The 13,395-nt window shown below is 41.4% G+C and overlaps 1 protein-coding gene across 1 annotated transcript; it reads left to right on the top strand.

The window, feature by feature from the left end:
• Positions 1-5,075: 5,075 nt before the first annotated feature.
• Positions 5,076-6,917, top strand: CCR4 (C-C motif chemokine receptor 4). Its single transcript, XM_009930530.2, has one exon. The coding sequence runs from the start codon at positions 5,076-5,078 to the stop codon at positions 6,150-6,152; it is 1,077 nt and encodes a 358-aa protein (XP_009928832.1). The 3' UTR covers positions 6,153-6,917.
• Positions 6,918-13,395: the final 6,478 nt, after the last annotated feature.

Here is a 13,395-nt window from a genome sequence, read left to right as displayed (position 1 = left end):
AGTCATACACAGGAAATTTGGAATAAATTGAAAATTACAAGGAAAGGAACAGCACAACAAACAGGTGGCACAAACACTTTGCTAACAAGCAAGGATAGGAACTACAGATGTGCAAACTGCAATTCAAAATTCATTTGAACTGCAAAAGAAGAACTGCACAAGGCCTGACCAAGCAAGAAGGGGTTGGAGAGGATGGTTTGTTGAGAAATGTAATCGTTTGTCCAGCTTTGGCAGCCTGGATCCTGCACTGATCCACACAATTTTTGCAATAGTTGGCTATCCTTAGTTACTGTCAGCTGCCTCTCTCCTGAGGCAGTCTCTTCCAGATGATGACTTCTCTAATAAACACTTCTGAATCATCTATCCACGGCCAACACTGGTATCAGAGGGAATGGATGGTGTACTGGCATATCAGTGGTGAGTATCTCACAGCCTAGCTAGCGGGTTAGATAAACGTCTTATCTCCGGTCACTCCTTGGGCAAGACTCTTATGCATCCCATAAAATGACAAGTTAATGGTAAGGCTTCCTGTAAAAGGTGGCAGTGGCTGAAATCATCTTTTGGTGAGAAGCAAGGTTTTCATGGTTTGGGTTGTTCTGCTTTTTGCTTTTATTAAGTTCTTTTCTGTTAGTTTTAATGCACCGCCCCCCCTCTTCCCCCCAATCTTATATAAAATGTTAATCTCCTCCCAGTCAGGCTAATCAGGTTTGGTCCACCTCTCTGCACTCTCGTGATTTATTTGGTCAGTGCCACATACCTGATACCACCTAGTAAAGAGGTAAGATTTTTCTTCTGCCCTTCCCCTACCAACCTGTTAGTTTTACAGCAACAAGTCACTGAGATCCCTTACCCCTTTTCTCTTAACCTCGCAGTCTCCTGCCATCCCTCTTTTGTCAGTCTTTGCCAGGTTCTTCTCCAAGGAAGAGCTGAAAAAAAGATACACTGCCATGTTAGAAGGGGACCTCAGAGCTCCCCTACTATGGACTACAGTTATACTTAGTCCCTTTCACTCTTCTTTCTCTCCAAGCCCTTGCAGGACCTTTACTCACAACACCTGTCATCCATTTTCTGCAACATCTCATTTGCTCAGAGATTTCTTTTTTTTTTTTTTTTTTTTTTTTTTGTCTTCTCTGCAGTTTTCCTTGCAGGCTGTTCCAGGGACTCTTTTCCTTGGTAGGCCATCAGAAGGTGTTTCAGGGTTCCTTTTTATCATCTTGATTTTAATGAAGTGGCAGGTATTTTTTTTTTAGCTTCGTTTTCTGGAGTTCATACATCCTAAGTTTTTATTGTCTTTAGCCACAACCATTCTTCTCTTTCTGCAGACACGCTCTTGCTCAGTCTCCTTACAAAGACAGACCTTCCCATTTGCTGATGCAGCATGAAATGCATTGGTATGGCAGGCTTCTGCAACACAACTGCTGCTTTGCAAGACAGTGTAGTCCAGCCATTCCTCTCCAACCCACCACAGCTGCACACATGTGCCCTGACAAGGAGCCTTTGCTGCCCTACTCCTCCAATGGTAGCAGCCCAGCTTTCCACCCAAGGCAGCAAGCAGATACAAAAAGCTGCTTAAGAAGCATTCCCTACTTGAAAGTCTTCCAAAGAAGGACTGGGCAAAAGGCAAAATGCCAAATAGGTCCTTTCTTCGGGCCAGTGCCATATGAATCATGCTAAACAGGCATTCATAAGGCTGCAGACTTGATCCCTGCTAACAGTGCAATTGAAAGATCAGCATCATATCTGAATTGTGCCATGTGTGCTAAGGACAGGTCGACAGACCTCAAAAGGTTGCTGATGATGGGAAATCATCCCTTAAGCAAGAAGGGTTCTTACAGCGTAGAAGAAAAATTGTGTTTGGATTCAATTCTATTCACTACTTCATCTGGAAATCAAGAAAAATTACCACTGATGAAATTCAAAGGAGATACCTAGTTTGATGGAGTAAAAACTAATGCGTGGGACAAGATAAGCACACAGACACATAGTGGTTTATTGAGGCAAAAACATTACAGGCAAAACTAAGAAAGAACAATGCCTACAGAGCAAGAGGTGTTTTTTTTCCTGAAAAGCAGCTGCTTAAAGAAAGATTTTATATCATTGTTATTGTGAGTGAAGAGCTGAACTTGTGCCCCTAGTGCAACAACACGTTAAAAAAGAGATTAATGAGGCCCTTACACAGACAAAAGAGCAGCAAGAGGAACAGCTTCTAGTTTCTGTGAGCAGAGCTGATGAAACTGGTACCAGTATTGCCTGCATATCTGATGTTCACATCTTTAAAGGACTGCTAGTAAACTGTAGAGTAGATGTACATGATCTGCAGAGCAATAACCTGCATTGGAGGAACATCTTCCAGTGACAGATTTAAAAACCTCCACAGATGCAGCTCACGAAAGAAGCTACTTCCCGTACAATTGTTTTATTCTGGCAAAACATGAAACCAATAGATCCCACATCTCACACTGTCTTCAGATCAAGCTCTTCTGGAAGAAACACTTCAGCCAAATGTAAGTTATCGGGTGGAGTAACAATGTCAGAGGCGTATGGGATAGCAGCATATAGGATAACTGAACAAAAGCTATACCCATGTCTGGAGTAACACCAGAGGTTGAACTAGAAGACACATAATCTCTCCTGGACAGGGATCTATGATTCTTCCTACCCACCCAACCACCTCCTGTAGCTTTCTTGTTTCTGCTTCTCATTGTGTCTCCAGTTTCTCATGCTAACAAGCACACAGCTTCCCCTGGTGAGAAATGGCTTTTACTTCTGCTTGGCTGGCCTTTTATGGGACACAGAGGAGAGCAGCACTTGCCAGCTGCTAGCACAGCTGTACTGCTGGTGGGACTCAAACCCATCCCATTTGACTAGCACATGCCCTCTGTGCTCTCTTCTCCCTTCCCAGGATCCCCCAAAAGACAGATAGGACCCACTGCACTCTCAGGAGAAATTCATAGAAGCTGCTAAGTTTCCTGCTGTGACAAGAACCATGGTAAGCCTCAGCACCCTCTGCCCTTACACCACACAAGCATGCATGCACACACCCTACTACTAATGCAATATTTTGACCACTATTACCATTTGTGCCAGGTCAGTGGAAGGAGGTACATTTGCTGCATATAAAACCCGGTACAGGAGACACCAAGCAAAAAGGTAGCATGAATTAACATGCCTTCATTTCTTTTCTTAGCAAGATAAGTAGGAGTTAGGAAGATCAAACAAAAACGAATAAAAGGAGCCTATCCTACACTAAATCTGTACAGCTCTTTTCTTCTGCAATTACATAGCGTACCTTGCAAAATCAGTTATCTGGCAGAGAAGGACTAGAAACACACCTCCCACACACCCACCAAGTCCATTCCTCCTCTCTGCTCACTAGAGATGATCCTTTGATTATTTTTTTCTGAGATTAAGATGTATTTTACAACCCATAAGAACGAACAAGGTTTCTGTTGAACGAAAGCTGCTTAGTGACACCTACTTTAATGATTATTGGATAAGATGAAGCTGCTTTAACTCAGTAATCAGGCTCTCAGTGGAAACTTTGCATTTCCTCACACATTATAAGAGGTGTTTAATTTTATTTCTGCATTTAAGGGACCACCTCTGATGAGCATTGAGGAGAGAAGTACTTGTGATACAATCTGTAAGGAAGTACAAAGTTTCCGTTAAGAGACACAGCTACCTAGTGACATCTGCTTTTTGCAGCTGCTGGATATTGCTGTGCAGGCAGCACCTCCCTGACAGAGCTACCTGGGGAGAAGCAACTGATTCTGTACCCTTAGAGCAAAGAAGCTTCTTCAAATCATCTGAGAAGAAAGGAAGAGAAAAGGTAAAGTTCACAAAATTCAGTAGCTGAAACAGTTGTATATCATGTACTCTCATCGTGTATGTGACTGTAATGCTTTTTCATTGACCTTTTGTTGCTGCTCAGGTAATTTTTAAAGCAGTTTTAAGAAATCCTGCATAATCAGAAGTGGGTGTATGTGCATTCTGTAAGCATATGTTTTCAATTTTAAGTATTTAAGTATATTATGCTGAACCTAGATTAGATTCAGGTATGTCTAGGTGCAGCTGTTGCAAAGCTGTCATCTCTAGACCATCAGCGTCAAACAGTTTTGTCCCTGTGACTTGTAATTCAGATTAAATTCGTCTCTGTATGTAATAGAACAGAACTGTAGGCTGGAGAGGTGTCATGCCTGGGACTACACACAGTAGGGGTCAGGTTAACAATAGTCAATGTTTGTTGTTATGTAGCAGCAACATACAGTGCAAAGACAAATAAAGCAATGAGATTCATTTTTCTTCTGCTTTCCATTCATAAAAATAAAGAGAAAGGGGAAGGACATAACTCAGGCTTAGAAAAATTCTGGTATGTTAGGCTAAAAAAATGACACCTGCTGTGATGTGAATAACACACACAGTAATATATCAGCAATATACTTGCACTGTGTCCAAGCTACTTACCTCAAAGTAACATCACTTAAAACTCTGTCTCTTCCTATTAGAAAAGAACATACATACGAATGTGACAAATTCCTGTTATTCATTTAGCCACTGAAGACAGCAGGTACCGAAAACTCACGTCAGCTTTCAGTAAGCATAATTTCATTAGAAGGGAGAGTCAGACGCATTTTTATTACTGTCTGCTTATGATGATGTTTGCCTGATTGGAAAGGCGCGTGTAATCCTGAACTGCTACGAATAGTGGCTTTGCTTTTTTACTTTATTCCACACAGGATTTATCCCTCTCTGATATGCTGTCTGTGGTCCATACCTTTCATTCCTATTTGCTTTCCTCTCTGCCATTTGAACAGTGTTCTGCGTGCTTGACATCCAAGTTGCACAGTGTTGCAAGGACTGAGCACATGCATGTTAAGGACAGTACATTTTGCAAGTGTGCATATGTGTCCCATAATGCTTAAATAGTGCTTGAGAACCTGTAATGGGAAGTGAGCTGGAACTGCAAGTCAGTTGTGGCTAGTGATTCAGGCTTGCAGAGTAACCACACGGTCTTCACGCACTGGAAGTCACTGACATTTTTATATTCTTTCCTTCTCAGGAACTGGGGAAAAAACATGAGGTCTTCAAGTACGGAGTCCTTTGAAGTTGAAATCTCAACCTCATATGACTATTACGAAAATTATAACGATGCTCCAAAACCATGCAGTAAGGAAAATGTCAAGAGGTTTGCAGCCTCCTTCCTACCTGTTCTGTATACCCTAGTATTCCTGGTTGGGCTTATGGGAAACATTCTGGTCATTGTGGTCCTCTTCAAATACAAGAGGCTGAAGAGCATGACTGATGTGTACCTGCTAAACCTCGCCATCTCAGATCTGCTCTTTGTTTTATCCTTGCCGTTCTGGTCTTATTTCACAATAGACCAATGGGTTTTTGGAACTCCCTGGTGCAAAATCATTTCGTGGATCTACCTGGTTGGGTTTTACAGTGGGATATTTTTTATTATGCTTATGAGCATAGACAGATACCTGGCAATTGTTCGTGCAGTGTTTTCCTTGAAAGCAAGGACTGCCTTCCACGGCTTGATTACTAGCCTTGTTGTATGGCTAGTAGCTCTTTCGGCCTCAGTTCCAGAACTTGTATTTAGAGAATCTTTTAACGAACATAATTATACTACCTGCAAGCCAAGATATCCAGGCAATTTCACGACATGGAAAATTTTTTCCACTTTGGAAATCAACATTTTAGGGCTCCTAACCCCTTTTATAATTATGACATTTTGCTACTCCATGATCATTAAGACATTAGTTCACTGTAGAAATGAGAAAAAGAATAAGGCTGTGAGGATGATCTTTGCTGTCATGATCATGTTTTTCTTCTTTTGGACCCCTTACAACATTGTTATTTTCTTACAACTGCTGGAAATCATGGGAGTCATTAGAGACTGTCAAGTGAGCAGGAATCTGGACTATGCTTTCCAGGTAACGGAAATCCTCGGCCTTTTTCATTGTTGCCTCAATCCAGTCATCTACTTCTTCATGGGGGAAAAATTTAAGAAGTACGTGAAGATGCTTTTTAAGAACTGGCGGTTGCCTGGAGATATTTGCAAGTGGTGCGGAGTTCACATCACTTATCACACTGAATCTACTAATTCATTCCACACACAATCTACGGGGGATCAAGACGCTCTGTAATGTGTTTCAGACCAGCCACTGAACTCACCAGCAAGCAAACTGACAAAAGCAGTAACTTTGAAAAGCTAAGCAAATGCATGTGCATTTAACAATAAGCTAGTGCCAGATAATTACTTACTTCAGCTTCGATTTCTGCCTCTAGATTTTCTGAATATTATGACAGAAGGTGTCTTAGATGTGAAACGTGGGAGATGGACATGCAAGTTTTATTGGCTGCAACTACAAATCACTGCTCAGATGTAACAGCAGCCTCAGCTCTCTGCAAAGCACTGTGCCATGCTGCTTCTTTTTCACCATCATCAAGACAGAGGATGGCCTGCACGGAGGGGCAGAGGAGAGACGTGTCATCAGCCTGTGCATTTGAAAAATAATTCATTTATTCAAGAAGGATGGTTATTACCATATTTTTTTATTCTACAGCTGATCTGTGTAGAACTTGTTCACTCTGACTCTTAGCAAGCTATTAACAGTACCTGCTACTGTTAAGTGTTTCATCTCAGGATGAAAGGATACACCCTTTGTCATTAAGAAAAAGGACACAAAATATATTCTTTACGTGCACAAAGACGCAAAGCAAATGCATTACATTGTGTTATAGACACACTTTCTCTTAGGTATCCAAGCTGCCACATATGCCTATGTGTAGGTGTATATATAGGCATTTTGAATTACGTTATCACAGTAATTCAGGATAGCAATTCTGTATTTTAATTAACATGGAAAATGTTTAAAATATTTTTGAATAAAAGTGTTTTAAAAAACTTACTTTCCAGCATGTATGAATAAATTTGAAGCATCTTTGTTAAGAATATATCTTTTAAAGTGAATATTCTTTATTCCAAAAGTACTTAACCCCAAGACTCAGTTTTTCATTCATTGGAGATGTATCTGGCAAAACAAAAGAAGGTAAAAAGAGAGATCATGTGGAAATGGCCTGTCATAACTTAGCAACACAAAGAATCCTAGCAAAATGCTAAGAGTGTGATGCCCCCGTAGCCGCTAAGAGATCTACATGATATTAATCAGAGGTCTGGAAGAAGAAGGAAACTCACACAGCAATGTTTAGATTTCGGCATAAAAATAATTTTAAAGATGCAAAAATCAGTAATGTGGTACCAGACAAAGTAAGAGCTGAAAAATACATACTGGAAAATATTTCTGGTGTGTCTTTTTGCTGGATGACAACCATTCAGCAGGAAGACTTTTATTTTTCTTAGGCTATCAGTAACAAAGTGCCTGCTCAGCATTCAGGCATAGCTGCAAAGAGCCGACAAGACATTAAAATACATCAGGAAAGGGCTGGAGAAGAAATGTATAAATATTGTAGTGCCATTGTTCTCATCACTCTATATAAGAAATGTAAGTGGAAGCTCACCTCCACATGACCTCTGATACAAGACTGAAAATAAAAAGCAGCACACTGAAGTACTCATGCACACACATATCTATCATAATTAATTTTGGGAATGCATTACCATTAGCAGTTTGCTGAGGCTGACAAGCAAGGATCTGCATTTATGCAGTTAATGAGAATAGCTGTGGAAGACATTGCTTGCAGGAAGAAAGTGTCTTCCTTCCCAAGAAAAAGTCTATAAATTCTTACTACTCAAAACCTTACAAGCCACTGAGTAAATCAGTTAGGAAAAACTGCTGCAAGGGGTGGGTTAAGCCATCCATCACCTATTTTGAAAATGAAGAGGAAAACAAACTGCAAGTGTCAGGTGCTTCAAAGTCTCACAGATGTCACCGAACCCAACAACATGTCACTCCCAAGCCAGCACGGCACATTGTCGTCACAGATGTGATACTGATGGTGCAGGCACTGTGAACTGCTGAGCTACTCATCAGCCAAGTGCACAGACTAAACTGGAAGCCAGACAGTTGTACTGCAGTTATTTTTTTTCTTGGTGCTACTCTGTGATCCTTCTAGTCAGTAAGAATAAATGGGTCTTTTTAAGAAATCTTGCCTTTCAGATCAGGGGAAGGGCTGCCTGTGCTGTCCTGGCAAAAATGACGCTCAACAAGCAAAAAGCAAGCTGTAGACTCTTGATGACTGTGAGATAGGAGAGGTCTGGGGCTAAGAGCGGTGTTGAAGAATGACACTGAGGTGGCCAGCAGCTCGCAGGCTGGTTCAGCTCTGGGCACACACCCTGTGGTGGGAAAGGACGACAAATCTGCTCATGTGTGGAATTAACGGGCCGCACCCAGCAGCCCTGCAGCATTGCCATAAATGGAGCTAGTGTAAAGCCCCTTTTCCACACAAAACTCAAAGGTGCCTCACAGCCTGTGCACATGTGCCTTAGGTGCAGAGGGTGCCTGGGGCACTGTTGAAAGCTGTCCTTGTTTCTCTGCCCAAATAACCTCTTCCAGTCCTTCCAGTAAGACTCACAGCTACTCAGTTGTGTGCTGGATGAGCAACTAAGCTGAAAGTTGTGCTCTGAGCAGTTTTGCTGAATTGGGTGCAAGGAGGAGCTCACCTTTAAGCAATGGGCTCAGGAATGCAGGTCCTGGGACTGGAGCTCATCAAACCTGGGTGGCTTTCACCTGGAACAAACCCTCCTCTCCCATGTACCGAGCTACAGTGGATAATGCTACTCCTCTCTTGAGAGAGGGCTTTGAAACCTGCTGATGAGAAAGGACAAGAGAATAGTATTAATACAGACAAAAATAAAGCAGGGATTTTCAAAATGTCAGTTAACCAAAGGTGTCATTTTAGCTGAACAAGAGTTTCCAAGCAATGAATGATGTACAGACCTATTGAACCATGAAAGAGAATGGACAGACATTTGAGTGAAGCAAAGCTGACTCATTCTTAAACCCACATTTTTACATCAGGGTTCTTCGGAAGGCCAGCCTGTGTCCTCTCTTCAGTTGTGCTAAGCCGCCATAGAAAGGTAGATGAGGGGGAAAATCAGCTTAATTATATTAAGTACAAACAACACTGAACAGGTAAAAACAAGTTGGTTGGTTTGTTTTCATACAGTGCTTAGGCCACCACAGTCACTCCCTAAACAGAAAGCTGAATTACACACTTACCTTTAACTGTAGAAGATGGCTTCATCCCTTTTAATTGTGCAGAAGCATCATGGTCGGCAGCCTACTCCCAGTCTGAGAGCCAGCAAGGAATTGCTATTCTCCTTTCTATACTATCACTGCTTGCTACTGTCCCGGCACCAGCTCTGCACACCTGATCTGAAGGAGAGTACAATTTGACAGGCACCACAGTGCTCCTCTATTACCAGGATGCTTCCAGTCTAAAACTGCCAGCAGGGATCTACACTCACACATTTTCCTCCAAGAGCTCTTGATGGTTTCCAGTTTTATCCAACATCTCTCTCTCAACATAGCCGGAGACCAACCTCATCAACTCCCGTCTTTTACACAAATATCTCCATTTGACTTGATTTACAGTTAGAAACAAGGGTCATTTAGTAATGTCAATCAAAATGTTCATTAAAATGGCGCTTAAGGCAATGCCTACAGAGAGCTCAACAGGACTTCGCTGCTCCAGGCATGAAAGCAGCTTTTAAGTAGGAGACTGGAAATGAATAGTCGATATAACTGTGGTGAGATTTCTATCATTTGCATAACTAGTAAGACCATTCAAAGGCAATGTGGTGCTGGTCATATCTGCAGTCATCTTATTGTAACACAGCAATGATGTACACAGGTGCCACTGGCAGTAATGGAAAAATCACCCCTAATGGAACAGGCACTATCAACAACGAGACACCGAGTTAGATACTTCCAGCATTACTTTCTTTTTCACAGTCATCCAGCAGCAACACCCATCAGAAAAATCAACAAAATCCCATGTTATCGGACAGTCATTGAGTCAAAGACACTTCTCACAGAAATGAGGCTCAGAAGGGGAAAAGCCATCTCTCTGTTCCAGACCAGCAAAATCCAAGTCCTCTGCCAACTCCTTGATGGAGCACTGGCATGACTGACCAACACTGCAGAGTATATCCCTCCACATATCCCTCATGTGCTTGCCACAAAAGAAGACTGCTCACAGGCCACACTCAGGCTTTGATCTTAATTTATTTCTGATCCTCCTCTGAACTCTCAGAAATGGTAGTAGCATGCATATGATATCTCTACTAAAAAGCGTAATTAATGTCTTCTCTTCCACATCACTGGCCACTTGACCTTATTTTTAAAAAGCTGCTGTCTTATAGCTAGGGGAGCTGAGGCACAGAGCAAGAGCTCAGACATTATGAGCACAATGCACATTTTTGACTGAATCTCAGGGCCCTCCTAGCTCTCCTTGGGGAGGATCTGCACTTCAGCCTGGTGAAGGGAACTCCAGATAAGAGCCACCCACACTGTGCCCTTTCTGGTAGCCAAATCTGACATGGCCCAGCCAGGAAAGGCCCCATCTGGATCCAGGTTCTGCGAGGAAGACCACAGGTTAATGTGAAGGGTAGCTAGAGGTAAGTGGATGAAGATGACTAGCTAATGCCATCTTCGAATAAAAGACGTTCTTTACTGGCACAGAGGGTGTTGTCTGTCTTAAAAGACCAGAAAGCAAGGATTCGGGTTTGCAGGTGGCCGAAAGAGAAAAAAATTAATCCTCTGTGTAAACGCAGCCCAAATACATGATTGATCAAAGCATCATACTCATTTAGGTTTTGTGCTGGTGGTTTTTTTTTTATTTCAAGTCCTCTTGGAAGCGTTGAAGTTTCTCTGGGTTTTAGTCTCTTGTTTCAAAACAAGTAAGAACATGTATTCAGTATATGTAGTTCAGTAACCGCGCACTGCAAGCTTTTTTTTATTTTGCAACACCTGAAATCACAACTATTAAGGCAGTAAGTATGTTTTAAAATTCCAAGAAGATGTTTGTTCCCTTGCTTTTGCTTTTAACAACTATAGCAAGTAATCAAGAATCTGATCTGCAAGAATCTGATCTGTTTCCGCAGATGTGAAAACCTCACAAAAGGTATTCTCAGTGCTGCTAGCAACCTGTAAGACAACAAAGACTGAATGAAGATTGACATTATCAGATCCACTTTTCTGCTCAAAAGATGCCAGTGGCATTTAATCAGCATTTTCCGAGAAGTCCAGGCAGCCAAGTTCAGGAAGAGACTTTAGTACCTGGGACAGTGATTGGAACAACGGGTGGACATCCCTGCATGAAAAGTGTTATTTGTCTCTTTTGCACAGGGACTTTGCGCTCCTTAAAATATCTCCATAGAAGTATTGTGGTTTGGGCAGGTAGATTGAAGAGAGGGTCCCTCCCTGACTTTTAACCTGTCACCATTGCAGACAAATAGAAAGAGTAGTACCAGCTAGTAGTAACACAAAAGTATCTTAATCAAAGCGAAGAAAGACCACAACAGATCTCTGTACTTGCTCATAACTGGTAAACTGAAATTTGACAAGTAAGACCATGACCGCAGACCAAGTGACTTGCCTTTTCCGCTACCAAAGTATGTGGGAAAGGTGTAAAAAGCACATAGGGAAGTAAGAAAAGGATGGTTTTTCCTGTTGCTTACACCCTTGTTTCTCATTCACAAGCACCGGGAATGGAAAGAAAATAAGGCTGGTTGATCACAAGGAACAACGTTGCCTGCAGGCTCTGCAGACAAACAGTGCTGAGAAGCTGCAGAGCACAGGTCTGCCCTTGCTATCGAAAATCTTGTTTACGCTTTCTAGAAGAGTGAAACCCATAGCACAGGTGTCACACAAAAACCTGCAACGCTACAGAGAAGGGGCTGAAGAGTTTACAAAAGGAAAGAAAAAGGAAGTTTGGATTTAGGCTGTTTTCTCCTCAGTTCTGCTTCACCAACCCATCCTTGCATAATGCAGATCAGTACTGGCTTCCTCTCCTCAGAAACATTAGGGAACCCCCAAAATCCCCCATGGGGAGGCTGGCTCCTATCTGCTCCTGCTCCAGCTTTTTGCATGAATGTGTGTGCCACAACCTCCTCTCCCACCGACACGGAGTAAATCCATTCATTTCCTGGCCAGCTTAAGCTCATGTTCTACGCATGCAGCGGTCACACAAGTGGGATGCCTGTCTTGTAACTACACTGGCAGAAAATTTTGCATTTGAAAAGGCAGTTTCATGAAAATCTGAACACTGGAAAGAGCAGATTTTTGGCAGCGGCTGCATTGGCTAATGATCAACAGTTTTTAACCTGATGCTATTGTTTGCATTTTGTTTCAGCTTCAGATTAAAACTATCTTAGAATAAGCACAGCCTATTTTTCAACATTATTGAAATAAAATATTTCATTATTTCTGCTTTGAATTCTCATTAAAATTTTATTCTGACTGGGGAATTATTTCAACAGTCCTCATGTAACCAAAAACTGTAAAAAGAACTCACGGATTTGTCTTACTTAACACGTTATTTTTTGTTAACAACTTTAAAAAAATAAATCCACCACAGTAGTTTATTCCACATACCCATAGGAATGTGCCAGAATTTAGAAAAAAGCTAGCATTAGAAGCAAAATTTCAGTAAAGTGATGAATGTTACTATAGAAGACTACCAGACAGAAAAGGGTTTTTTTGTTGTGTTGTTTGGGTTTTTTTTAATCTACTGACTTCGTTCATGAGAATTTGCCTAGCAAATGAACTTTTGTTGCTTCTACAGTATAAAAAAATGACAGTGTTTTATAGACTTTATCAAAATGGGACTATGTGAATAAAATTTAAATGAATAAGCATCAAAGTAGCATTTATGAAAGGTCAACTCTTAAGTGATAATTATTTAACAATTTGTGTCAGAGACTGAGAAAGCAAGGTCAGCACTAGATATCCAAGATTCTGCAGAATTCTTCTTTCTGTGATTTTTTTTTTTTTTTTTTTAATTAATTCCAGGCATGGGTTTGTACAGATGCAGGGCAACTACTAATTGTGGTGTAACAGAAAAAAGCCTACATCTTCTCCAAGGTAATTCACAATAAAGATCTCGGTCATAATATGACATGACTGAACATGGCCTGGATTTTCAGGAGGGCACATGCCCAGTTCATGAACCATCATACCAACATAAACCACTGGGTATGTATAGGCTCCCAGGTGCCTGGAAAAATGTAAAAAGAGCTCTAGAAACATCAACTACTTCTACAGAAATAGCTGTGGAAAAGCTGATACTGCTTAACAATGGAGCAAATAGGTAGCTAGTGTCAATGTTCATTTTGGTGACACCGCCTAAAAAATCTTCCATGTTTTCTAGACCTGAGGCCACAAGATCAGCCAAAGTTACTGCTTTGCAAAAGCAAAAGAACAC

This window comes from Haliaeetus albicilla, chromosome 2, assembly GCF_947461875.1.
Source record: "Haliaeetus albicilla chromosome 2, bHalAlb1.1, whole genome shotgun sequence".
Lineage (NCBI taxonomy): Eukaryota > Metazoa > Chordata > Aves > Accipitriformes > Accipitridae > Haliaeetus > Haliaeetus albicilla.
This window is presented reverse-complemented; position numbering and strand designations above follow the sequence as displayed.

What these genes read in the sequence shown, in the direction of transcription:
- CCR4 (XM_009930530.2), top strand. Translation starts at nt 5,076, where the DNA reads ATGAGGTCTTCAAGTACGGAGTCCTTTGAAGTTGAAATCTCAACCTCA.